Source organism: Podarcis gaigeae, assembly GCF_964106915.1.
Source record: "Podarcis gaigeae genome assembly, chromosome: 1".
Taxonomy (NCBI): domain Eukaryota; kingdom Metazoa; phylum Chordata; class Lepidosauria; order Squamata; family Lacertidae; genus Podarcis; species Podarcis gaigeae.
In genome coordinates this window covers 29,838,231-29,865,560 of record NC_139678.1, presented here as the reverse complement: position 1 = coordinate 29,865,560, position 27,330 = coordinate 29,838,231, and the positions used below count along the sequence as shown (strand labels likewise).

The 27,330-nt window shown below is 45.4% G+C and overlaps 1 protein-coding gene and 1 long non-coding RNA gene across 14 annotated transcripts in view; one reads left to right on the top strand and one right to left on the bottom strand.

Moving 5' to 3' along the window:
- Positions 1–25,339, top strand: part of TMEM63C (transmembrane protein 63C) — a 69,614-nt gene extending 44,275 nt beyond the window's left edge. For 7 of the 13 annotated variants that reach the window (XM_083732944.1, XM_083732941.1, XM_083732938.1 and 4 more), the window contains 17 exons: positions 238–289; positions 2,752–2,860; positions 3,617–3,690; positions 4,069–4,149; positions 5,629–5,749; positions 7,777–7,910; positions 8,716–8,838; positions 11,079–11,232; positions 12,101–12,207; positions 13,443–13,529; positions 14,382–14,447; positions 14,659–14,821; positions 16,076–16,181; positions 17,769–17,936; positions 18,283–18,398; positions 19,832–19,903; positions 20,126–25,339. In XM_083732944.1, the coding sequence (XP_083589070.1) occupies positions 238–289; positions 2,752–2,860; positions 3,617–3,690; positions 4,069–4,149; positions 5,629–5,749; positions 7,777–7,910; positions 8,716–8,838; positions 11,079–11,232; positions 12,101–12,207; positions 13,443–13,529; positions 14,382–14,447; positions 14,659–14,821; positions 16,076–16,181; positions 17,769–17,936; positions 18,283–18,398; positions 19,832–19,903; positions 20,126–20,338 (1,946 nt within the window). In that variant the 3' untranslated portion in view covers positions 20,339–25,339. Of the gene's footprint in view, positions 1–237; positions 290–2,751; positions 2,861–3,616; positions 3,691–4,068; positions 4,150–5,628; positions 5,750–7,776; positions 7,911–8,715; positions 8,839–11,078; positions 11,233–12,100; positions 12,208–13,442; positions 13,530–14,381; positions 14,448–14,658; positions 14,822–16,075; positions 16,182–17,768; positions 17,937–18,282; positions 18,399–19,828; positions 19,904–20,125 lie in introns of all 13 variants that reach the window. The other 6 variants (XM_083732948.1, XM_083732942.1, XM_083732947.1 and 3 more) reach the window with 1 other exon arrangement.
- Positions 4,095–7,768, bottom strand: LOC310844831. The gene is made up of 3 exons (XR_014564343.1): positions 6,512–7,768; positions 6,013–6,191; positions 4,095–4,202 (listed from the first exon to the last, which is right to left on the bottom strand). It is a non-coding gene; the product is annotated as an uncharacterized lncRNA (long non-coding RNA).
- Positions 25,340–27,330: the final 1,991 nt, after the last annotated feature.

Genomic DNA, 27,330 nt, shown 5'->3' with positions numbered 1-27,330 from the left:
GTTGCTCTCCCACAATGTAATTAGTGGTGTGTGCCGAGAGAGCTGCATTCGGACCCCAGGCCTGAGGGACCCTTGTCACCATCCTTGTACTAAGAGCCCCAAAATGCTGCTGTTTGCATAATGTTGGAGGCATGGCTGTGGAAATGAGGGGATTTCTTTAAAGGCACCTCTTGTGACAGTGCCCTCTGGTGTCTGTGACAACTCATCTCTCTCTCTCTCTCTCTCTCTCTCTCTCAGGGAAGCATCCAGCTAATTTTGGCCGAACCACAATTGCGAATGTCCCCAAAGAGTACGTGATTTCTTTTCCTCAGAGTTCTGTTGTTTTTGCTGCTTGTAGTGATGACCGTTGGGAACAAATGAGGACCATTTACACACCAAGAGTCCTTCATCAGCATGTCCTGGATCCATTTTTCTTGACATTATAATCCCTGTGTGTGTATGCATGTGGTAAGGTGGCTGCTGTGGTCTAAACCACTGAGCCTTTTGGGCTTGCCGATTGTAAGGTCGGCAGTTTGAATCCACGCGACGGGGTGAGCTCCCATTGCTCTGTCCCAGCATCTGCCAACCTAGCAGTTCAAAAGCATATCAGTGCAAGCAGATAAATAGGTACTGCAGTGGCAGGAAGGTACCGTATTTTTCGCTCTTTAACACGCACTTGACCATAATACGCACATCATTTTTAGAGGAGGAAAACGGGGGGGGGGGGTTCTGAATGAAACAGTGGATGTATCATTTTTGTGCCTCATGCTGTGGCCACAGACATGTGATCTGATGGTGAGTTTGGGGTAGCCCAATGCAAAAATCCTGAGAATCCCTGTGGATCTGTGCTTTGTAACCACGTTTTTGCACCATTGTGGCCCCAGGCTACAGTGGGTGCGTGATTTTTTTGGTGCAGGCTGCAGCCATGGACATGCTCTGTGATCTGATGGTGAATTTGGGGTGACCCAATGCAAAGATCCTGAGGAGCCATGTGGATCCGTGCTTCGTAACCACGTTTTAAGTGGGGAGGGAAGGAAAAACACAGAAGGGACAAGGAGCACAAGAGGGGTGTGCAGAGAAGCAGCTGGCTAAGAATGCAGGAGAGGGGTTTAACGGGAGGGAGGAAAGGAAGGCAAAAGTTTTCCCCCACCCACCCACCCAAGCCAGCCCTCTCTCTCTCTCCCACCTGCATGTTTTCCGGCTGCCTGCGAGTCCCTAAAATGCATCCCTGAATGCAGCAGCACCGGAGCACGGAGAGGAATTAGAAGGAAGGACGCGATCCTTTCCTTTCCCCTCTGCTTGCCTGGAGGGGAGGGGATTTGCCTGCTCTTTGTTCCGTTTGAGCAAACAGCAACCGAAACAGAAGAGGGTGGGCAGTAAGACCCTGAGGCAGAATGCAGGAAAGCAACAGCTTCCTCTCTCACGGAGCTCCCTCCTCCCTGACGCGCGCAATTGGATTTTTGCCCCTGCACTCGGGCCAGTCGGCTCCAGGGACCACACATTCGCTCAATAACACGCACAGACATTTCCCCTTACTTTTTAGGAGAAAAAATCTGTGTGTTATAGAGAGAAAGGTACGGTATACGGTTGTGATTATCCCCGCTTAAAAAATGAAGCAACTCTGAATGGGCACACATAATTGGATCACCTCCATATTTTTTAGTATTAACCCACCCACCCCAATTTGTGGGCGTTTTGTTTTTAAGCCTAAGCTTTTAGCACATACCTGTTTCATTTAGTATTGCAGTGGATTAGTGGTATGTGGAGGGGAGCAGGTGGCGCTGTGGTCTAAACCACCAAGCCTCTTGGGCTTGCCGATCGGAAGGTCGGTGGTTCGAATCCGCGTGACAGTGGTGAGCTCCCGTTGCTCTGCCCCTGCTTCTGCCAACCTAGCAGTTCAAAAGCACACCAGTGCAAGTAGATAAATAGGTACCGCTGTGGCAGGAAGGTAAGCGGCGTTTCTGTGCACTCTGGCAGTCATCACAGTGTCCCGTTGTGCCAGAAGTGTTTTAGTCATGTTGGCCACATGACCTGGAAAGCTGTCTGTGGACAAACGCCGGCTCCCTCACTCAGCCTGAAAGTGGAATTGAGCGCCACACCCCATAGCTGAATTTGACTGGAGTTAACCGTCCAGGGGTCATTTACCTTTACCTTATGCATGTGTACCCATGTATGTACCTGGTCTGTGCAGTTGGTATGAGCAATAAGTTTTTGGTGGAAGCCACAAACAGGAAATGTTTTTATCCTCTACAGCAAAGCAAATATGGGGGGCAGGGGGAGAAGGGAATAATATCAAATCCGCCAGGGTTGGTCACTGGCTGCAAGAATTCTTTTGAACATTGCTACAACCTCATGGCAACAAATTCAGAGTCCCTGTTTTTACGCACTGTGCAGTTTTCTACCTTCTCATCTACTGTTGGTCCTTGACCTGTTTCCCATATTTCCGTCTCCAACATGCATGACTCTGTGATGATCTCAATGCGTAGGGTAACAAAGATCCAGGAACTAAGGTTCTACTTGGTTCTTTCTTTTACAACTATTGGGAAGCTTTTTGTATGTGTAAAAACGCAGGGGTAATTTGGGGTACTTCTGGGCTAGCCCTCTCTCCATGAAACTGTGATATTGTTATGTGAGGGTGGAAGTTGTTGCCTACATCCCATAATGAGGAATTCTAGGTGTTCCTCAGGAAACGGTTGTGGCTTCCTTATATTCTAGCCAAGATCCCTTGTATTTCCTGTTTGAAAAAAATGTATTTCCTTTTGTCTCCTGTAGTGACCGTCTCCTGTGGCTGCACAGCATCTTTGCCCTCCTCTATTTCATCATCACTGTGCTCTGCATGGCTCATCACTCCATCCAACTTGAATACAAAGAGAATGAGAAGGTAAGAAATTCAGTAGCCCCATTCACGCCTTCCCCTTCTGCCCTTTCAGAGAAACTCTGGGCAATGAGGTGTTTTCATTGTCCTTTACTAAGGGAGATCCTTGGGTCCAAAGCTGGTTTCAAGAAGTTCACACTGGTATGGTTAGAATGCTCTGGAAGGAGGTGGGTTGAAATCCCAAGCCAGCTGTAAACTAATTTACTAGGTGGCCTTTCGCAAATTGCTCAGAAAACCAATGAGGCAAGCGTCTTCTGTAGGAAAGACTCCTGTATAAACAATATTTGTAAAATCTTTCTTAATGTTATGAACTAGCTGCAGGTGGGAAAGTTAATTTAATTCAAAAGTTTTTTAAAGAGAGAATGGATCCCAGTATGTTTCAGTCAGGTAACCATCCACTGTTGGGGAATTTTGGAGTCTGGTGTCTGTGTCCTTAATGAGAGCTGTGGACCAAAAATGAGAACTCCGTCTTGGGTTCCTTTTATTTTAATTTTCATGCCATCCCATAACAAAATTATTTGGGTGGCTTACAATAAGTATTAAAAAACACACACGAAAGAAACCAATAAAATAAAGCAGCATAAATATGTGTTTAACAGCTTACCACTTTGCATAGTGTCTTAATGCCTTGCCAAAATTTCAGAATTAAGCTTTATCTGTACAGAATTCTGGATACCCTGCTTATTTGCAGGAGGGGGGTAGCCTGGTCCTGTTGCTCTCGGGTGTCTCCTTTTTTCAGGGACTTTCTCCCTTCTCCCTAAGGTGGCCCGGACCCTGATGGTTACCAGGATTCCCAAAGATATTATGGATCCCTCCCTGGTCATCAAACATTTTCAGTAAGTGCAACTATAAGTTGATATCCATGCCTCTAAACACATCCCCTTTCTTCTCTAGCTCGTAATAGTCACTCACTAAAGGTGGATGGGAGACTGCCTGCGTACCACTTATACAACATCTTGGGTCCCAAGATGGGTGAAATGTGGGATATAAATATACAAAAATAAAATAAATACATTCATAAGGTAATGTCTCATTTTTAACCAATCACTGCTACAACAGCTTTCTAAAGAGGTATTTTGTATTTCATGGTACCATCCCAGTCTCCGTTCCCTTGTGACGCCAGGGATGGGATGGGCAGGACTGATCAAGCTCCATCACTTCCTTTTCACAGGTGAGCATGTTCCTTAAAGATCTTGATTTTCTTTTCTCAACAGTGAGGCTTACCCAAGCTGCACAGTGACTGGTGTCCAGTTCTGTTCTGATGTTCGCACACTGATGAAGTTGGATTCAGAGAGGTGGGTGTGTTGTTTTTCTGCTAAGGCCTGGATTTTTCTAAACTCCTTGGATTCTATTAAGCAGATATCCCGATATCAATTTTACAGTGCAGTAGTAAGCACCTTCCAGCAAGATTGTTCTCACCCCGCCTTGAGAATTGCTTCAGGCACTTCGCAAGACACAAGGGAGAAGCTTGTGTCTGATCCTTTTAACATGACAAAGACTTGCATCTTGGCAATTATTTGCTGCATTTTATTTATTATTTTACTTAGAGCACTTAGGCTCCCAGGGTGGTGTACCTTTGATAAAAACAAGATGGTCTCTGCCATCAGGTTTACAATCGAAAAGGCACAGCATGCGAGGGAAAAGGAACGGAAGAAAGGGGGGGAGCAAACTCACATGTCAGTTCTTAATGTTGAATAGTACTTACAATGACCAGCTGGAATGGAAACAGTTAAAGGGCAGACCCATTTCTGGTCTGTGTCACTAAAACATACTGTTTTTAGCCATAATTCCATTCAAGCCTCACATTTAATATGCAATTTAAAAAAAAATTCCTCTCAAGATATGTCTCCAAATACACTGCCTCAAATCACAACTTTTTACTCTGTGAATGAAAGGAGATTTGAGGTCATGACAGGGTTTCTTCTGTGAGTGCAGCTCTTCTTCCATGAATGGAGGTTCCCATTCACAGAGCCAAAGGATCCAGGCCACACACTGTGATACCTTGAAACCTATTTAAACAAGTATTTTGTCTGCATATTTAAATAAATATATAAATGCCAAGTGCTGGACTGCAACGTTATTTCCATCACAACTAAGGTTCTGAGGATGTAATTCTGTAGGGGTGGGAAACCTTAGACTCAGAGGTTAAATGCGGCCTTCCAGTCCTCTTTATCTGACCCTGAGAACTGCCCCCAGTCCACACTCCTCACTGGCCTGGCTAGAAAGTGCCCTTGAACTATTTCATGCCTCTTTTGCTTGTCTGGATGGAGCATGTATGGGTGTGGAGACACTAGAATGCTGTACGAAGGCAACGTTTACACCTATTTTTCTGCCCACTTTTGTCCCCACTCACCACTGTCATGTGGCCCTCAGAAGGTTGCCTGGAAGGGAATGTGGCCCTTGTGATGAAAAAGGTCCCCCACCCCTGCTGTACGGAATCTGAAAGCCTCAAACTTAAGCACTTACCGTATTTTTCCATGTATAAGACAATATTTTATCCTTCAAAATGATGGGCAAAAATTGTGAGTCTTATACACGGATAGCAGTGGGTGGGTGGGTGGGCAGTTGGTGGCAGCAGCCAGCACGAGATTGTCAGAGGCAATTGGCCGTGTGATTGACCTGCTCAACAACTTTGGGCAACCCCCCCCAAAAAAAAATAGGGGTTGTCTTATACATGGGGGCGTGTTATACACAGAACAATACGGTAATTCTGAACACAATGATTCAATGGGCAGCCTCATTAACTTTCCGCTCTGCTTTGTTTTTGCTGGCAGGCGCAAGGCAATGAAGGGGAGGCTTTACTTCACCACCAAGGCTCAGAAGGAGGGGAAAATCATGATCAAGATCCACCCCTGCTCACGCATCTTCTGTTGCCGTAGTTGCGGCTTTGAAGAGGTACAGAGTGAAATTCAGGGCCGGCACATGAAACTGACCGTGGGCATTTATGATTGTCCATTACCCTGTTGCTTTGTTGGTCTGCTGGCTACCAAGCTAAGCTAGAGACAATTTCCATGTGAAGTTTGATTGAGTGATTGCTTTTATACAGTGCTTTTTAAAAAAATGTTTAGGGGTGCTCTCATTTTGACTCAAGAAAATATCCATTTTATAGTTCAGATTGGGAAAAATAAATGGACAAAAGTACAAAGAACATGCATTACCTCATATTACTCAGCTGACAGTAAAACACCACACAGCCACATTCCACATTGCTTCACATTTTAAACACTCACTTCCATCTGAGACTCAGGAAATGAGGCTGCCGTCGGAGGTGGTAACAACGAAACTGACCAGTCACCGTGCTATTCAATGGTGATGATTCACCGTGCTAGAGAAGAAACTAATTTTTTAAAAAAATTAGTTTCTTCCATTAGATTCACAAAATGTTTAGGGGTATGCGTCCCCCTAGAAACCACCTTTTCGCCAAGGCACCCAAACATGGTTTGTAGTTTTGAAATATGAAAACAAATGCATGTTATAAAACGCAGAGTGACTGACAGAGTCATCTCAGGCTGCACAGGTCTCTCCAAGAGCTGATGGCAACAAGCTCCCTGGCTTGTGTTCCCTCGTTCCTGCCTTCCCTCAGGCTGCGCAGGCCTTTCTTGAGCAGCCTCAGGGAAGGTGGTGGGGGAAAGGCCTGCTCCAACAGTTCTCTCAGACCTCTTGATGGTTCTGTCAGGAGCTGATGGTTAGTGCTCCCTGGCCCAAGTCTCCTAGCTTCTGCCTTCCCTCGGGGCACACAGGTCTTTCTTAAGCAGCCTCAGGGAAATGTCACCCAGTGACAGGGGAGAAAAACTTGGAAATGGGAGTGTGTGTGTTTTTCTTGAGCACTTGCCTGTCCCCTGGACCCAGTTCATGACAGAGCTGAAATTGGTCTGCTACACAACTGGCCTTCACCTGGTGAATTTTGTTCACACAATTTTGTTAAGCCTAAATCAGAGATGGGCCACACCAGTGGCACTCTTTCCCCCATTCTGCATGCACATTTTGTAAATGTGTGAGGAGGCTTGTTTGTGTCTCTCTTCCTCTGTGTTCAGAACATAAGAGAAAGGATTGTATAAAGACAGACATACGAGGGATTTTTTTTTTTAAGGCCCAATGTTTCAGATTAGGACTAAAGGGGATTGTTTGAGCACCGAGAGAAAGCGCAGTGAAGACAATAATTTATAGAGAAATGGATAATGAGGTTAAAAATGGGCCCAGCATTTCAGATTGGGACAGAAGCGGGGATCATTAGAATATCCATAGACAGTGTGTCTGAGGGAGAGAGATATAGAGAAAGGCACATAAGGTAGTGAAAATTAAAAATGGGCCTAATATTTCAGGCTGGGACTAAAGGCAGGGCTTGGGCTGAAACTTTTACAAACTGTTTCACGGTTCTACGTCATCTTGGAAGACGTGCTTCAGCTTGCACCATCTAGAGGCCTTGCTGGAATACTAGCTGGCAGCTGTTATTCCAACTGAGACCATAGTCTCCTTGACATAGTTGTTGCTGTTCTTTTTCAAGTAGTGTCTGCCTGAAAGGGCTGGAATGACGCAGTTAATCTCTCTCACTTGCATGCACACACCTTCCTGTGACAGCTGATTCACTCCAGTTGCAACTCCTGGGCTAGAATTTGGCAGCTGATGAATGTTTGCTTGGTAGCAATTTTATTGCGGAGTCTGGCCTTGGACTTTTACTCCACCTCATTACATCAAGTATAATCAGTTTACATTGGTGATGGAAAATGCCTAGATTAAACCAGTATATATCATTCTTGCTGTCTCACAAAAAAAATAATTGTGCGGTAGTTGGCATTTCAGGAAGCAGCAGCCTTTCAGAGAATGCGTGAAGACAGAAGATGATAACTTCATTCTGCATTTACTCTCACAGGCATTTCAAAGCAGAACCAATAACTGAGCATGCTTCCTTTTCTCCCTGCTAGGTAGATGCGGAGCAATACTATGGGGAGCTAGAAGAGAAATTGACAGATGAATTTAATGCGGAGCGAAGCCGGATTGCGCTAAAACGCCTTGACATGGCTTTTGTCACATTTCAGGATGAGAGGATGACAGCCACGTGAGTATTCCCTGCTACTACTATTTTCTCTAGGAGTTTGTTCACACTGAACGTCTTAACTTACACCGTATTTGAGGTCAGAAAGGATTATCTCCAAGGGGAACATTAGGAATTCGTTCCGCGAGTTGTTTCGTCTTGCGTTTTTTTCGTCTTGCGGAGCGCGGATTCCCTGGGTATTAACGGTTTTAAGGAAAAGGAAACAAACTCGCACGACATTTTCGTCTTGCAAAGCAAGCCCATAGGGAAAATTGTCTTGCGAAGCAACTCAAAAAACAAAAACCCTTTCGTCTTGCGCGTTTTTTGTCTTACGAGGCATTCGTCTTGCGAGGTACCACTCTATAGGAAACTGCCTTATGCAGAGCGAAACATTGGCCCATCTGACTCAGTATTGACTGATTGGGTGCTGTTTTCCAGGGTTTGGGGCAGTGATCTCTCCCAACCCTATTGGAGATGCCAGGGATTGAACCTGGGACCTTCTGCATCATCATCATCATCATCATCATTTATTACTAATACCCTGCCCATCTGGCCGGGCCTCCCCATCTACTCTGGGCGGCTTCCAACAGGATATTAAAAACACAATAAAACATCAAACATTAAACAACTTCCCTAAACAGGGCTGCCTTCAGATGTCTTCTAAATGTCAGATAGTTGTTTATTTCCTTGACATCTGGTGGGAGAGTGTTCCACAGGGCAGGCGCCACTACCAAGAAGCCACAGTCCTTTTGTCCAAAATGGAGCTACATTCTGTATGGGAGTGGTATTGGACTACCCTCCTCCAGCTGTTGCCTCTTCTCTCCCCCAGTATTCTGAAGGATTACAGCCGTGTCTGGTGTCGCAAGCATCCACAACAGTCTTCTGTTACCACAGTGGTGAAATCCCATTGCTGGGGGGTCAGCTATGCCCCCGCACCCAACGACATCATCTGGTAAGTTCCCATGCTTCTGCCATCTTGGTTTTCAAGGGAGCATCAAGACAAGGAGCAAGTTCAACATGTTGAAATTTTAGGATTCCGCGTTATACTTTTGGGTGTTTCAAGACTAGCAAATCCACTTTAAACCCTAGGCCAGCCTTCTCCAACCTAATGTTCCCAATATGTTTTAGAAAACATCTGTCAGCCCCATCCAGCACAGCATCAGGTTACGGGAGGCTGGCCCGGGCAGTGACATCAGGCAGAAAAGAGAGAGAGATGTAAGTGTTCCTTTGGGCACTGATGTTGAAAGATGCTGGTGAGTCCAGAGAGTGTCTGGTTATTCTGGTGCTTTTTTGTAGCCACTGTTAAAAATTCACTACATAAAAATTCAGCAAAATTGATAAAACAGTAATCGAGGCAACTAACATTACAGGCTGAAATGAATCCCTAGGGAAATTATTATTTATTATTATTTATTACATCCGTATACCACCCTTCAACTGAAGATCACAGGGCAGTTCACAACATAAAAATACAAAATGAGAATAGCCTAACTTCTGTCATCTATGCTCTGGTAAGCTATAGGTGGATCCATTAGACTCCAAGGGCAGATCTCTGCAGAGGGTAAAAGGTGCCAAAAGCCTAAATCTCAGCAGGAAGTGATCTGACCATGATAAGGGACTGATGTCAGTATCTCCCACTTTCAGATCGCCTTCTTCCTACCCAGTTGAGAAAACAAGGTTCAGAGTGTAGCCTGCCACATGCGTTGGGCCGATGACATTTGGGACAGCCCCATGGTCATTATGGCAGCCATGGAGTCCTGAGCTACCCCACAGACAGTGCCTCAGGGAAATTTGGCTGAGTACAACTATACCTTCAAAGCACACTTTCCCCCACAGGGCACTGCAGTCATTCCTTAGAGTTAAAATTCCCAGCAAGCCTTCCCAAACTACAATACCCAGAATTCTTTGAGCAACAAAGTTGTTGTTGTTGTTGTACCACCCTCTACCCATAGATCTCAGGGCAGTTCACAATGAAATGTGCTTTGAATGTGTGATGTGTACGCAGTCATAGAGGAGAACCTTAGTATTCAGACACATTCATGTGGCAGAAGGCAGACTTTTTAATATATTTCCACAGGGAAAGTTATGTTACTCTGCATTGCAACAAAAACAACAGTTTTGTGGTGCCCAAAAGACTAACTAATTTATTGCAGCATTAGCTTTTACAGACCACATTCCAGTTCACCAGTGGCATGAAGAATAATCCTCAAGTGCATGTATATACATAGTTGATTGGAGAATTTGTAAGCAGTGAGGTCTGTCTGTAATTTTTGCATTTTATTTCCCTCTGATCTCACTGCTTACTGCCCTTCCATGTGTAGATATACCTGCAACTAGGGTTTACACCGCACGCAACTGATGAACTGGACTCGAGCCCCCAAAAGCGTATGCCGCAATTGATTTCTTACTGCACCTTAGAATCTTAACTGTTTTTGTATCATTGCTTGTGGAAGAACTGGGTGAAACAATAGCACCATCTGCTGACTGCAATTAATACACTACACAAAGGTGGTTTGGAAACTGTTCTCGAGGATATTGACAGGATTTTTGCAGCTTCCGCAAGGACCAAAGAAAGCTGCCTTATACTGAGTCCATCTAGCTCAGTTTGTCTATACTGACTGGGAGTTTCTCCTAACCTTACCTGGAGACACCAAAGATTGAACCTTGGATCTTTTGCATGAAAAGCAGATGCTACACCACTTGAGTTATGGCCCTTCTCCTTGGCCACCTAGCAGACCTATCTGGTTGAAGTGAGCATTCATCTATAGATGCTTCCAAACATCTGCATTATCCAGCAAACGCCATCCTTTTGTGGGTACAGTGTGCCACTGATTGGTCATCCACAAAGCAAATAATCCTCAAGCCAGTGTTACCTTTTTAAAACAATCACTAATTTCAGCAGCCAGCATGTTGCAAACACTTTGCGCACAATCAGTATATTTCTAGTTAGATATTATGATTTATGCAGAAGTCCTAAAGTGAGGGCAAGAGTGTTATTATGAGATGGGAACTTCTTAACTCACTAACCTGGTGCCCTCCATGTGCTTCAGTCTGCAGTCGTGCTGGCTGGGGCTGATGGGAGTTGTAGTCTTAACACATCTGGAAGGCATCAGGTTGACGGCAGCTGCTGTCACCTCTTGGCCGGCTGCCTTCCCTGCACTCCGCACGCTCCTCATGCTTTCTTTCTTGTAGGGAGAACTTATCCGTCAGCGGTGCTTCGTGGTGGGTGCGGTTTGTCGTGCTCAACATCTGCCTCTTCATCCTCCTCTTCTTCCTCACCACGCCCGCCATCATTGTCAACACCATGGACATGTTCAACGTCACGCGGCCTGTGGAGAGCCTCAAGGTGCGCACTGCCATCCCCTGTGGGGTTCTTCCTTATTGGTACTAGAGCCCAGCTATGAGGAGGGTAACATTCCCACTCCCTTCTTTTCAGGGCTTGCCCATTCCATGCCCATCCACCCCCAAAAGAGAAGCATATACCATATTTTTCACTCTATAAGACGCACCAGACCACAAGACGCACCTAGTTTTTGGAGGAGGAAAACAAGAAAAAAAATATTCTGAATCTCAGAAGCCAGAACAACAAGAGGGATCGCTACGCAGTGAAAGCAGCAATCCCTCTTGCTGTTCTGGCTTCTGGGATAGCTGCGCAGCCTGCATTCGCTCCATAAGACGCACACACATTTCCCCTTACTTTTTAGGAGGGAAAAAGTGAGTCTTATAGAGCAAAAATTATGGTACCTGTGAAAGCGTTGGACAGGGAATAAAATCTCTGCCTAATGTCCTGATAGTGGAGCCTTTAGCACTGCTCTGCGCAGGGAAGCCAGACCGCTGTGTGCTCTATGCTATGGTACTTGCCATCTTCATCTTTGATCTTCCAATGCATCCCGATACTGAATAGGTCGTTGCACTGAAGGAAGAATGACACAGGTGATCCTCTGGTTTAGAAAAAGAGCTGTGGCAGAAATCTCCCAGCACAGAACAGCCATTCATCCTTTTTTGCCTTTGATGTGGCGTTGTTTTTCCCCAAGCCGCACTTACGGTCAGTGACTGAATTAGCAGCAATGAGAGGGGAACCCAGGCTATGCACTATCAAGGAGAAGTTGTATGCTTTTAGTCCTGTTTCCCAGGGTGCGGCAGAGAGAGAAGCTGCTGGATTCTCAGTAAAAGTATTAAGTAATATTATTCCTCCTGTCTATCTCATTTCCCAGAATCCTATTGTCACCCAGTTCTTCCCCACGCTGCTGCTCTGGGCTTTCTCAGTCTTCCTGCCTTTCATCGTGTACTACTCTGCTTTCTTCGAAACGCACTGGACGAGGTAACTCATATCCTTACACCCGCAACTTTTAAAATGGTTTTATGCTGGAAACAAACCCCAGGGGTTTGATTTGGTTGCTTTACGCATTTTCAGAGTTTCTCTGGGGATCTACCTGGCTGTGACAGTAACAGTCAGTAAAATTCATTGCTGAATCTGGGAATCCTTTTATCTGGTTGTTTTAATAGCATGGTTTCCTAAGTTAAAAGAAAAAACCTGGTAAACCCTAGAAGAACCCCATGCTTATTTTATTTATTCATATTGGAATAAAAGGGTTTGTAACTCTCATTATTGTTGTTGTTGTTGTTGTTCTTGTTGTTATTTATTACATTGATACACTGCCTTTATCTCAAGGTGGTGTACATGTTTCTCCCCCTCCTCCCTATTTCATCACAACAACCCTGTGAGGTAGGTTAGGCTGAGAGACGGTGATTGGCCCCAGGTTATTCAGTGAGCTTCATGACTGAGTAGGGATTTGAACCCTGGCCTCCAAGGTCCTATTCCAACACTATAACCATTATGCTACAAACAATGTACAGTGGTACCTCGGGTTAAGTACTTAATTCGTTCTGGAGGTCCGTACTTAACCTGAAAGTGTTCTTAACCTGAAGCACTACTTTAGCTAATGGGGCCTCCTACTGCTGCCGCGCCGCCGGAGCACAATTTCTGTTCTCATCCTGAAGCAAAGTTCTTAACCTGAAGCACTATTTCTGGGTTAGTGGAGTCTGTAACCTGAAGCATATGTAACCCAAGGTACCACTGTATGTCATTTTATTTGTTTGGGGGGGGGCAGGGGAAGGAAAGGCAGGTTATAAATGCAGCAAGTAAATAAAGTTCTTAGCCTGAAGCACCATTTCAGAGTTAGCGGAGTATGTAACCTGAAGCGTATGTAACCTGAAGCGTATGTAACCCGAGGTACCACTGTATGCTGCTTTATTTAAATCAGATTTTATTAAGGCTTTTCATTATACAAAACAAGAAAAATCAAACCAATCTAAACAAAAACCAAAAAAAGAAAAATGCAAAGTCTTCATCAAAACCTCATAGTGTGTTTCAGTGACATTCTGTGATATTTATTGCTGAATCTGAGGATGTTTTTATCAGGTTGCTTTAGTAGTATCATCTCGGGAGTTTTACTACAAAATTCTAACCTAGCTCCTGTTACGTTGCTGATTGTCTCTCCCCATGGGATAAATATGGTGGGATAAATAAGTGTTGTTGTTGTTTTTCCCTTTTAGGTCAAATGAGAATCAGATCACAATGCACAAGTGTTATTTTTTCCTGGTGTTTATGGTTATCATCTTGCCCTCACTTGGATTGACCAGGTACAAAGCAACTTGCAGATGTTAAAACACAAATCATTCTTCCTTTGTTCAGGCCTTTTGTGAAGCCTCTTGAAGGTTTTGTTTGCAGATTGAATGCATGCTTCCTGTTTCACAGAACACACTGCAGTTCAGCCCCCCTCTGATAGGGAGACCAGCAGTTCTGAATAAGTAGTTGGCAAGATTTAAAGCCAGAAGTGAATCAGCAACACTTGAGATTTGGGGGAGATCTGCACAAGTGTGTTTTCCATGTGGTAGCTCAAATTACCACATAAAACCTTGTTTTTTAAGTGATTTGCTGATATTAAGCTTATTGTCATATAAAAGGAAGGTAAATTGAATCCACTCCTTTCAAAAGAGAAAATTAAGCTCACTTTAGAGGTAAATTTATTTAGGATTGAGACTTGACTTGGCACTCCATTCTTCCTTTCTAAAGCAAAATAAATGCTTTCTCGGGCATTTTGATTTTCATGAGAAAGTAGAGACCAAGTAGTAGGTGGTATATCTGTATAAGAGGGCAGTGTGTATGAAGGTCCGGAGAGGGGCAAATCACAGGGGCCTTGGGGCTACACAACAAAAATCCTAAAGGCTACAGTACCAGCAGCGGCTGTGGTGGTGGAGCAGATCCTCCCCTCCCCCCCAGCACCAGCATCGCTATAGCTTCCATGTACAGGCTAGGGCAACGTACTCTGAAGCTGGGAATGCACAGACACACTGGTGAAGCTGGCATGGTGGTCCTGCTGGCATAGCCCCAACCTTTAGGGGGCTAGACTAGTGGCCTGGGGGTCCTGCATAAGTTTCCTTGCAAAAGAATAAGCCTCTGTTCCATTCTTGCTCTCTGTTCTCCTTCCCCAGTTTGGATCTCTTCTTCCGCTGGCTCTTTGACACCCATTTTGTGGATCAGGCAGAGATCAAGTTTCAGTGAGTATTGCTCAGAACTGTGTGCGAGAGACAAAGAGGGCTCACCAGTTCTGCTGGCAGGATGGGTGCCCTTGTTTGTGTTTATGAGGTACGTCACGAGCATGTGTGGCCTTGGTTCTCAGCAAAGGTTTCTGGAAGTGCTACTTTCTTCCGGTCTGTTTAGAGCATCTCTCTCCTCTCCCTCCTCCGCCCCTGGTTTCTTCCCACCTAGGTGTGTTTTCCTTCCCGACAACGGTGCTTTCTTTGTCAACTATGTTGTCACCTCCAGCCTGATTGGGACAGCCATGGAGTTGCTGCGCATCCCTGGACTCATTGTCTATGCCACGCGGCTCTGCTTTGCCAAGTCTGAACCGGAGCGGCTCCACATCAAGCGGGTTTGCGGTTTCGTTACTTCTCACTCACACTCAGCCACATGCTGTCCTGTCTTAGGACCAGAAGGCTGTCCTCTTGGCACTTCTGTGTTTTGTGAATCTCTGGGATTCCCTCTTGTTATGTTTTGTTCTGAAGCAACTCTGTCCTGTAAGGGTGTGGAAATGCCACCCACCCCCAACCAAAAAACTCACAAATGGCCAGGCTTGAGGTTCAGCTTCTCCAAAGGTTTATGAGAAACATCAACTTAGGGCAAGCTTCAGTCCTGGAGTGTTATGTTAGGATTATATATATATTCTATGTTATTTCAGCTGCATACTATGCAGTGTGTGAGTGAGAAGAAAGCTTAGCTTTCTCTTTTCACAGTAGGGCACTTGCCTGTGCATTGTTGTTGCAGGTAGAATATTGGAAAACAAGGACAGCAATCTTGGGAGAAGGGTTCTAGTGGCCCAGGTTCTTATGGAGCAGGAATCTCATGAAAGTCAAGCTGTATTTGGGAGTTCACTAGCATGATACTTATCATCCAAAGGGGACCCACCTCTTTTACTGTGTCACCATCTGCTGGCCCCACTGCCTTCCACACTTTGGGGGAGGGAGAAGGTCTGAAGTGGGATCTACACATGTCTAGGCTCCCTGTGTGCACAACCCTGCCTATACAATCCTGGTTGTGTATGATGCTAAATAATGTAGGGAATCTTCCCACTTTAGACTTCCTCCTCCTGTGAGTGGAGGGTGGTTTGGCTGGGCAGCGGAGATGCAACACAGAGGACCTTAACATAATTTCAATCACATGAGTATTAGACACCCAAAGAGGGCTTCTGATTCGCCCAAAGCTGACAATGCTTAACACATTGACCATGGTTAGCACTGTTGCCTAAACACTGCTTAACATCCCAAAGAAACATTGAAACCATGATGTAGCTTGTAAAGGGCATATCTAAGGAGATGTTAGCAAAACCTGATTGTTGCTTTGCAGGTAAGAGAAGCTCAGGAGGCAGGGAAGCTGCCTCAACCACAGTTTGCTCAGTGCAGGCCAATGCAGTGGTTTGCAACCTATGTGAACCATGATTTTTCATCCTGGCTTGTGGCCAATACTTAACCGTGATTTAGGTGCAGAGATGTAATGTTTAACCGTGGCTAACGGAAACAAATCATATTGGCTCAAATCATATTGGCTCAAAGCCAACAAGTGTTCTTTTAGCTCTTCTCATGATGAAGTAGAAGACAACAGGATAAATGTGCTGCTGTGTTTTCCTTAGAACCAAGCTTATGAGTTCCAGTTTGGATTGGAGTATGCCTGGACCTGCTGTATATTTGCTGTTGTCATGACCTATAGCATCACCTGCCCCATTATTGTCCCCTTTGGTAAGTATCTCTGCCAGCCCCCCAGTGTTCCTGTCCTTGTCTAGTCACTTGAGAAAATCAATATCCTAGTCAGATTTCAGGATGCATGGGGAAGGATATGGGGAATAGAGATGGGGCTGCTGGGCAGGGCGGCTGCTGAAGTTTGCCTAATAGGATTTAGGGCAAAACGTGGGGCTCTGCTATCATGCAGTTGCGTTTCACAGCTGAAAGCAGCCTTACACACTGAGAGCCAGTGTGGTGTAGTGGTTAAGAGCGGTAGTCTCGTAATCTGGGGAACCAGGTTTGCGTCTCCGCTCCTCCACATGCAGCTGCTGGGCAACCTTGGGCCAGTCACACTTCTCTGAAGTCTCTCAGCCCCACTCACCTCACAGAGTGTTTGTTGTGGGGGAGGAAGGGAAAGGAGAATGTTAGCCGCTTTGAGACTCCTGAAGGGGAGTGAAAGGCGGGATATCAAATCCAAACTCTTCTTCTCTTCTTACCAAAATCCACATGGCTGCACTCCAATTCACTGGGCAAACACTGGGCTGCCATACTTTCTACATTTAAAAACTTTAGATCAGGAGTAGCCAATATGGTGCCCTTCAAATGATGTTGGACTCCAGCTCTCATCTTCCCCAGTCAGGGATGGTGGGAGTAATCCAACAGCATCTGAAGGGCACTATAATGCCTACCCCTGTCTTAGATGTTTTTATGCATTTGTGCTCAAGGCTGTAGCCTTGACGCAAGGGGAAGGACCGTACCTTAGTGGTAGAACATGTGCTTTGCACGCACAGAATCCCACATTCAGTCTCTGGGAAACTCATTCTGAGACTTTGTAGAGCTGCAATCAATTGGTAGAGACAATACTGAGCCAATTAGTGTAGATGCTGCTGCTCTGACTCAGTTATAAGGCAGCTTCCTGTGTTCCTCTACCAACACACACACAAAGATATTCCAGGCTTCTCTGAATTATTAGTGTTCTGGGTTGGGTTTGGTTTGGTTTGGTTTGGTTTGGTTTGGTTTTAATAAAAAGCAAATCTCTAGCTCAGGGTTTCCCAAACTTGGGTTTCCAGTTGTCTTTGGACCACAATTCCAATCATCCCTGACCACTGGTCCTGCTAGCTAAGGATGATGGGAGTTGTAGTCCAACAGCAGCTGGAGGCTCTGTGTAAATAATGAAATAATGTGTAAATAATGCATATTAAGCTACATTTGTTTAGGTTTTAGCTCTTTCACATTGAATTATAATACCCCATTCCCAAAGTACACTTTCTGGACAGAAAATGACTATGGGCTTGTACTTTGCCTAGTGTACAGGATTTGTAGTCCATTCTGCCCAGTACTCCTGGCTGCCACCAACCCTCAACGGTCACAGGCAGAGGTCTTTCCCAGCCCAGCTACCTGGAATCCTTTTTAACAGAAGAAGCCAGGGATTGAATCTGGGGCCTCCTGCATGCAGAGCGCGTGTCCCACTACTAGCTAAGCTGTGGCCTTTCCCACTGAATCGTCTGCTGCAAAATCTCTCTTGGCCAAGCCCCTCATCATCTTGCCTACCGGCATCTCCTTTGACCATTCCTTGTCCTTTTGCTCCCATATCTGTGCCTGCAGGTTTGCTGTATATGCTGCTGAAGCACATGGTTGACCGCTACAACATTTACTATGTCTACATCCCCACCAAACTGAACCAGCGCATCCACACAGCAGCTGTGAGCCAGGTGGTGGTAGCTCCCATCCTCTGCATGTTCTGGCTGCTCTTCTTCTCCGTCATCCGACTAGGTAGGCAAGGACTGCCATCAAGCACACCCTGAGCTGAACCTTCTTCCTCTAAGGCTGGGGCTTGTTGACATTTATTTAGGAAAGGTTGAGTAGTATCCAGACTGAGCGCATCCATTTACCCACAGGAAGTTGCTTTGAATGTTGTGTTGGCTGGGGCTGGTGAGTCCAATAACATCTAAAGGGCCACAGATTCACCACTGGTGATTTAGAGAGCCCTCATCCAGATGTGGCAGGCCTTGCTCCTTACAAAAGCAGGTTTGGGTCTCAGGAGTTGCAGACTACTTTAAATTGCAGGAAGAGAAAGCAATGGCACCTAATGTCATTTCCTGGTCTGTCAACACTGTAGGCACCATCAGACCCATCACCATTTTCACCTGCGTGGTCCTTGTCTCCTGCATCCTTTCTTCGTTCTTTGGCCTTTGTCTGAAGAAGCTGCATCCAAGGAAGCCCTCCAGTTACCAGGTAAGAAAGGCAAGAATGTGCCCAGTTTACTGTGTGCTGTTTCTTACGTTTGCTCACGACCACTTGTCACCTGAGCTACATGAGGAAAATCCAAGCATGGGGAGATGGTTACTACAATATTATTTACGATGCATGTACACACTTCTCAGACTAGCATGTTCCACCCACAACCACTTTTAAAATGTTGCACTACATACATTTGCTTTGAAATGGATGGATGCATGCATTAAACCTTTTACCAAAAGGTGAAATGCTTGTCAGATCTACTTTAGAAAATACATATAGAGAATTGGATGCCTCGGAACACATTCTGATCTCACAGTCCTGTCAGACTAAAGTCTGGTCCTGGTTAGCATTCTTGGTTTCAGCAGCCAAATTTAGGCAGGGAAAGTTGTTTTGTTGCTGTTGTTAAGAGTCAGGAAACTCTTGCTGATACACCGCAAACCAGGCAGAGATGTACGAGTAGACCTTATCTGACCTCTACCCCACTCCTTCTGACAAATGACACAAACACAACATACAAATACGCAGAATACCGGGGGGGGGGGGGGGGAGCGGAAATCAACTCTCAAATGCTGACCAAAAGAATATAGTTCTGTCAAGCAGGTTTGGATACTGTAGGTGAAGCTGTCTAATCTTGGAAGAATTATGTATGTGCTTATTGAATCCTGATGACTCCAATAAGGAATTGCATAGGATTTCAAAGTATCACCAAGAAAACAGAAAAAAGAAATGCTGCTGCAAGTCTTGCTGATATTTTACATTGTATGTCTTTGCTACTACTGGGTACCCCTTTTATGGTTTCCTGGTTATTTGGGGCATTCGTTCTCCCTCTTTATGGTTGCATTATTCTTCAGTGTTACATTTTTGTACCTCAAAAGGCACTATAATACTCTGAGTCACACAACTATTTTTCACTTCCCCACAATCTTAGTAATTGCCCTTGAATAGCCTGAAAACAAAGTGAAGTGCATTCTCAGAGTGTCGTGACAGCTCATTTTGTGCCTTTTAGGTTTGTATTCCACTTTTTCTCCAAGGAGCTCCAAGCAGCATGTGTGCTGTATGGTCCATTTTGTCCTCACAATAATTTTGTGAGGCGTTTTAGCCCATGATCTTTGAGAATGAGTGGATATTTGACCCGGGGGTCTCCCTAGTCTAAGTTCAGGAGTATATCCCCTTACACGAGGGTGTTTTCACAAGGCGTCCACCTCAAAAATAGCCACGATCTATTGACCTACAGCAGGGATGGAGAAGTTTTGACCCTCCCATTGGTTCCAGCCAGATAATAGGAAATGTAGTCCAACAATATATGGGGGGCTCCAGGTTTGTAACACATGCTTTTGGGAGAATCACCATTTTGGGAGCTACGGGTTGAGCATCAATCCCTGTTTTTCTATCCCTCGCCCAACTTTATTCTCTCCACCTGCAAGCAGATGTCTGAGCAATCTGAAGGTGCCTTCAACGATACAGAAAGGAGCAGCATCTCTTCAACCCCCAATTCTAATGTAAGTATATCTTCCATTTCCTGTATGCCTCCCTTACTGGCCTTGCACACTTGCTTGCAATGTCCTGGTTCCCTCATGCAGACTGGCAAGGTCCATGTGCCAGCGTTTCTGCAGTCACTATCCTTTCACAAAAGGGAAGAGTTACAGAATAAATTTGTCTTTTCAGCAAGATGCAAAGCTAAGGACCTCAGAATTGTAACTTCCTTGCTCTTTGTGTTGTAGATGTTTGTGGCTACAGTGCTTCAGGAGCCAGAACTAAGCCTAACGCCAGCAGCCTCCCCAGCTCACCAGTCTTACGGCACCATGGGCAGCCGCCTGGAGCAAGCTGAGAACATGGAGGAGGGAGGCTTGCAGAGCTTTGAAACAGAGCTGGAGAGCACGGAGGGCGAATACAGAACCGGGCCAGTGCTGGATGACCAAACCCGCTATCATTGACCACCTGCTCTCAGAGTGATGAGACAGACCAGAGAAACATTTTGAGTATTAAGAGTGCTGGAGGGAAGCATTATGTCCCAAGGCCTAGATTGCCCTGAGTTGCCATATCAGTCCTGCTGTAAACCAATTTTGAGCAAAGGTCTGGTTTTGCTACTTAGGCCAGAACCACTCAGGCTGATGCACAATGGGCCTTCAGGGCTGCAGTTTTCTTGGCCACGGTGTTGGGATGGCAGCTCAACTCTCCAGCAGAGATGGAACGAACAGGGAGGTTCTGGGTAGGCAGTGTTACTTCAGTTTTTTACTCCCAGCTGTTTAACAGCAGCATGTTCCACATGTTGCCTCTCATCCTTCTGCTCCAGGGCTACAGACTGCCATTGCTTGACTCTTTTTGTGTCTTCTGACAAATCTTCCCTTCTCTCCGTTGCCCCAGTTGGTCTCCATCGCCTGCCACTATTTTTGCTTTTCATTTATATTCTTTTTTTGGTAGAGGAAGATGTTTCTCTAGTGGGGGCAGCCTTCTCTGCTCAGGCCAGCAGGAGCAAGAGACTGTCTGGATTTAAATAGCATCATGCGCCCAGTAGCTCCAAACCTTTCAATAAAACATTTGGGTGCGGGTGTGTGGAGTAGACAGCAGAATGGTGACTCCCAAGACACATTCAAGTTGACTGCACAGCCCGGTGTAATGCATTTGTTGCAGAAGCAAACTCCCAATTGTTTCCTGAATGCAAGAGGGGCATTTGCAAAAGACAGGTGCTTTAGCTGCTTCATTTTTTATATGCCCATTTGTTGCTGCTGCAGTTGTTGCTTTTGCCCAAATTCACTGCCTCCGAAAAAAGACTTACTTTCTCAGTGTGGCCTAAGTGACAGGCCTGACTTGTCTCTGTTTTTCTAGGTTTGACTGGTTGTGTGCTTTATGCCCAGAATAATTGCCATGTTCGGATTTTTGCTTACCTTTTTTCCAACCGTGTTGGAAACTGCCTGGTTCCTTGTTGGAAAGCAAACTTGAAGGCAGAGGGGTGGGGTGGGGGTGATGAATGAGACTGTGTAGAAGCTGAGCCCAAACCAGACAGGACAGCAGCAGAGCTGTGTGTATAAATCCAGATCTGATGCGAACCCCTAGAAACCGGGGATAGAGTCAAACTTTTAAGGCAAAAGGAGAGCATGTGTGGGAGAGGAGCTAAACAAACAGCTAGTGCCCTGATTAGGGGGCTAGATAACTTTCTGCAGGGGGTTGAGCCCTAGGGAGGGTTACGGGTTTGGTACACATCACTCATATGCCCCTTTTGCTCCATAAATTGGATCTCCACATCTGCTTGACTTTCAGCATCTTCGTTACAGATCCAAGTTTAAACATATGGTTATGCCACGATCACATCTAATTTGGCACTGGCTTGAGAGCTGGGTGGGATGGCAGGCAGGCAGTGGGAACATCTCGACCCTTCTGTGACAGTAACCCATTTGTACACCAGCATGTTCTAAGCTGCCAGTGCACAGGCTGCATGATATCACAGGCGCAAACCTGGCCAGCCCCCTTGCCTCCAAATGATAGGTGTGCCTGCCAGGATAGACTTGTGCATGGGAATGACTCCATTTTACTTCAAAATCTCCACTGTTGTATAGGACTTCCTCTGGGTCAACTACATAGTAGCCCATTAGATCAGTGCTTCACCATCATTCATGTCCGTAGAACATGAGACTCTTAATCTATGATTCTGCAAAGTCCCTAGGAGTAATGGAGTGGGATTGCTCTTGTGGGCTGCTGTGCTCAGAACCTGGGATGAGGCTGCCCAATTTTTTTTACTTAGGAGCTAAGTAAAAGCCGCAAGAGAGTAAGCAGGAAGGAGAAGTATTAGGTGATCTGCATACAAATCAGAATTGCCATGCCTTTTTTCTAGCAGGACTCCTGTGTGCTGAATTACTGCCTGTCTCACAGCTCTTAAGCGGGTGAAACTTTCCTAGCATGCTGGTGCTGTAATTGGGAAAGTTGTTCCCAAGCTACTCTGTCGCTGTTATAAGAGGTTTGCCTCCTAGATTTCTGCTGTCCATGCAACTGTCAAAAGGCATAGTAGGTGTCGGGAGAGAAGGTAGAAGAAGCCCTGTTTCCATCTTCAAGGCCTGTTTTGAACAGGGCAGATCTAGGTTGCCCACTGCTGTTTGAGAAACAGAAAAAGCACCTTGCGATTCTAGCTAAATAAAAAGATTTATATTAGAAGCTTACCTGCAATTACTATCCAGGAAGCAAATCCCATTAAAAGCAGTGGGAATTATGCCCAGGTAAATCTGCTTCCCAGAATTTCCTTTTCTTAGCTGAAGATCATTCATACACCTTGCCACAGATAAAAAATGTCTATAACACAGCATTCCTTCTAATATATAGAGGCTGCATAGGGACTTCATAGAGTAAGTCTCCATTCCTGCCCCCATGAAGCAAAAGCCCAGCATCAGAGGCAGCACAAAGGCTTGGCTACATCTGTGTCTCCAGGGTAAGCTGCCCAATTGTTTTTTGCTTAGTTACTCACATGTATGTAAAAAAGGCAAACTAGATAGAGTGACCAAATGCAAATGAGGAAGGACAGTGGCACCTATAAGAGTTGTGCAGCAACTTAGACCTGCTGAAATCCCTCTTGTGTCCAGCTATTAATGGTTGTGGGGCTCTGTCTTCTTTTGCATCTGGCTACCTTGGGACTAGTTTATTAAAAATTGGTCACTCTGCTTTTAGTTCACCCAGGGCCGCAGAGAGGAAAGGTTAAACGCTTACGCCGTCACCAGTGCAACAGTCTAATTCATGACCATTTCTGCTTGGTGTTTAGTGGAATATGTTGGCAGAGCCAACCACAAATTTGCCAGTCAATCCCATACAGCCTAGGACTCTCTGCTGAGATGTGGTTTTCAGAGTCTCAGGCAGAGTACAAAAAATCCCCACCTTCAATGTAAGAATTAACAGGCAAAGCATCAGTCAGCTGGTGCGACGAGATACGTCTATTTTGCTGGATGAACACCATGCTGCTTGAGTGTACATACAGTAAAATACAGTATATTAATGTGTAGTCCCATGTAGAAATTTTTTAATGTGTTTGGCAACCCTGAGATCCTTTTAACTGGGGAGTGAACTTCAGCCTTATCTATGCAATACAGATGATCTTTCATTGCTTTAGCTTCTCTCATGTGCGGCCACAGAAGAGTCTGTAGCGTTATTCTCCACACTGCAGCCTTTTATTATGGAAAGAAAAGACACCCTTTAAGTGTATTGCCTCAGTGTAGTAGTAAATGCAGCAGCCCAATTTCAGAAGCAGTTTGTGCCATGCACAGTCACCTGCCCACTTTTTAAAAAACAGGCGAAGGGAAAAACGGACATGTTAGTGAACAAGTGATGAAGATACAGGGAGCCATAAAGCAACCCCCAGTTTAACTGAAGAGAGTTAAATTCAATTTTTTTAAAACTGGGTCGTGGATTGTTTAAAAAATAATGTTTTTTCTAGGGGCTGGGGGTTCTTGGAAGCTGTCCAAAGAGGAAACAAGCACATGCATAAGAGGAATGGTCGGTCTTTCTTGGTGTTTTGAGGTTTCGCAGAAAATTGTGAGACAGTAAATTGTTTTTGCAGACTATGTCTGCACCTTTCGATGTTGCTTGTAGCCTGCAACTGTATTAGTTATTCTGTTCCAGGAGCCAGTCCTGTCGCCTGTGACAGGTTTCAGAGGCAGAGGGTTGGAATGTTGAGTAATCGTAGTACAGAAGAGGGTGTGTGTGTGTGTGTGTGTGTGTGTGTGTGTGTGTGTGTGTACACATGGACTAAGTCATGTGGTTACAAAAGAGGACTGGCTTAAATAAAGGCAACACACCACTCTGAAACTGGACTGGTGAGCTCCCATCCTCCAGAAGCTGGCAGGATTGCAAGGCTCCAGCTTTGTGGGTATAAGTTTACAAACCTTTCCTGTACCCTTTGGGGACTATCTGCCTTTAGCAACATTTGGCAATGCACATAATTGCTCCAAATAATCTCACACACGTCTGTTGCAGGATGTGTAGTCATATTGTCCCTAAAATAGTCATTTGAAAACTTGATGTGAGTAGTAGAGAACTGGTGATTCTGCAACATCCAGCACTAGCTATGTCAGTGAATAGGTGGCATGAAGAACTGTCTGTCTGCCTTGGTAAGATTGCTTGGCTCATCCTCCAGTGCAGCAGGACTGAGCTAATGACACATCTGAAGCTTTGCCCACGTAACTTGGAGGAAGCCCTGCTGACTGCAGTGGAACCTAACATCTGAGTGAATATGTACAGGGTCAGGTTTCTGGTGTATTAGAGGATAGGGCCTCCTTATCCAAATGAGTCTCTTTCATGTAGTATCAATAGTCAGGCATCTCTATGCTATTATCTGTGCTGGGTTTCTTCAACATTTCCCACAGGTAAGAAATTGGAGCCACTTGAGTCCTCAGAGAATGGAGCAGCAGGCCCACATCTGCCAGAAGGAGAGGAAAGGTTAATACTTCGTTGAATGCTGTGGCTCGTTTCTGAAAGGGGGAAGGTTGTGTATGCCTCACAAACAGGCAGTGAAGTTGAGGTGTGGAACCCCAGAATGTGACTCAGTTGAAGGGACTCACCTTAATCCAGCACGAATGCCATCACAGGTTTCTCCCATCCTATTATTGAGTGCCGTATCTGGCTGCATTTGAGGAAGGGGTGGTCGGGTCCCAGTGCTGTAGCGTGAGTAAGCGGTTCCTGACTACTCCCTCCTTGGAACCTATGAAATTACCTTTGCCTAGTCACATGCTAATGTAGCAAACCTCGAGGCCTCCTGTCTTAGCCGCTTCTCTTTTATGGAGGCAAAGTGCCTGTGAGTTGGGTATGGTGTCTTTGGGAAGCTCTGGTCTTTTGTCTTTCCCTTGGCTGTTGCCCTCTAGGAATGTGCCAGAGTTATGTATCTTCTTGTTATATTTATTGCTATGACCGTGCCTTGAATAAAGTTACTTCGCCCAGCTGGTGCCTGGGGTTGAGCTGCACATGTTGACGCAGCGTGATGCTAACTCAAAACAGGAGGTGAAGGAGGCCCTTGCCAAGCATATCAGAAACCTGAGAGGTCCCCGTTTGCTTTTGTTCAATGAGAGAGCAAGGTCTTGGGCGTAATGAGAATCAAAGCTCAAGTAGTTTAGGTGGTGTGATAGCCACCTTCAAATAGCCAAAGGGCTGTCACATGGAAGATGGAACAAGCTTGTTTTCTGCTGCTGCAGAGGGTGGGACCCAAACCAATGGATTCAAACGACAAGAAAGGAGATTCTGCCCAAGCAATAGAAAGAGCTTTCTGACAGAGCTGTTCAACTGTGGTACAGACTCCCTCAGAAGGTGGTGGACTCTCCTTCCTTGGAAGTTTTTAAGCAGAGGTTGGGTGGTCATCTGTCAGGGATGCTTCAGTTGTAATTCCTCACATTGCAGGAGGCTGGATAAGATTGCCACCAGCAGCCCCTCCAACTCTGTATCAAAAACAGTTTAAAACAACTTGAAATCACAAAAATAGGGTGAGTCCTGAAAATAAACACCTCAAGTGTCAAAAGGCAGGCTGAAGAGTTGCATCTTCCGCATCCTCCGGAAGCTGTATAATGAAGGTGTTGGACACACCTCTGTGGGAACCGAGCTCTGCAGATTAGGGGCTGCCACAGAAAGTGCCCTATTCCAGGCTGCCACTACCCCAAGCCTCAGAGCAGAGGAACTCCCAAGAGGGCCCCCTCTGTAGCAAAGGAGCCTGTCTTTCAGCTGTTTGGCCAGTGCATCCCTAGTCAAACTAAGAAATAGTATTATTTTAAGCCTCTGATAACCTCACTCCCACCCAGGACAAGTCCCCACCACCCTGGTAATGAGGAAGGATACCTGCTGCTGCTGCTGCTGTTGTAGGCAGCCATCTGCCTCGACAAACTCCTGCTCTGGTTACTATGGAAATGGGAGCTCCCACAAAGCCAGCTTTCTCCTGCCAGGATTCTTATGCTTAGTATAAAACCACAGGGATGGTAAATTCCCCCTCACTTTCAGAGGAACTCTTGCGGTTCTAGTCACCTGGCCCTGACCCAGGAGAGCTTCCAGACATCCACCCACATCTGCAACCTTCTCAATGATGGCAGTGGAAGATGGCAAAAAGGGTGAGGAGGCCACTTACACATGATTAAAAGGGCACGTGCTAATTTATATGTAAAGATGCAGATTCAGAAATAATTACAAGAAGTGAAATGCAATACAACTGACTGTAGTGGGGAGTGACTGTGACCCCGTGATCGGCGTGCCTGTTTAGTCTTTCCAGAGGAGAGAATAGCTCATATAAGAAACCCTCCAGGATCAAACACAAAGAACCATATAGTCCAACATCTTGTTCTTACCATGACTGAGTGCACGAGTTTCTTAAGCAGGACATTCGCCCCACTCATGTTCCCCAGCAACTAGTATTCAGAAGCATATTGTTTCCAGTATTGAAGGTAGTACACAGCCATGGTGAGTAGCTATTGGTAACCTGAATGAATTTGTCTAATCATATTTCAAACCTAACCAGGTTGGCTGCTATCACTACATCTTGTGGTAGTGGAATCTGTGCTGTGTGGTGAACTTCCTTTTTTTCTGTCCTTAATCTCCCAGCGTTTTAGTTTCATTGGATGAAGTACTATGAAGCAGAAAACCTTCCCTTTCTCCACACCATACATAATAATACACACGCTTCACCCCAATTCGCCTTTCTTCTAAACTGAAAAGTCCCAAACATTGCAACCTTTAGTCATAGGGGACTTGCTTCATCAGCCCCTTGATCGTTTGAGCTCCCAATTTCTGCATCTTTTGCAGCTCTGCAAAGCAACCAGAACTATTCCATATTGGTTCGACCACAGAATTTGTATAGCAGCTTTATGTATAGCATAAAATTTGCATAGCAGTCTTTCCAGACTGTTCCCAAGCCAGAATTCACCTTATTCACAGCTGCCACACAGCTATCACACAGGACTGGCATGTATAAGAGAGT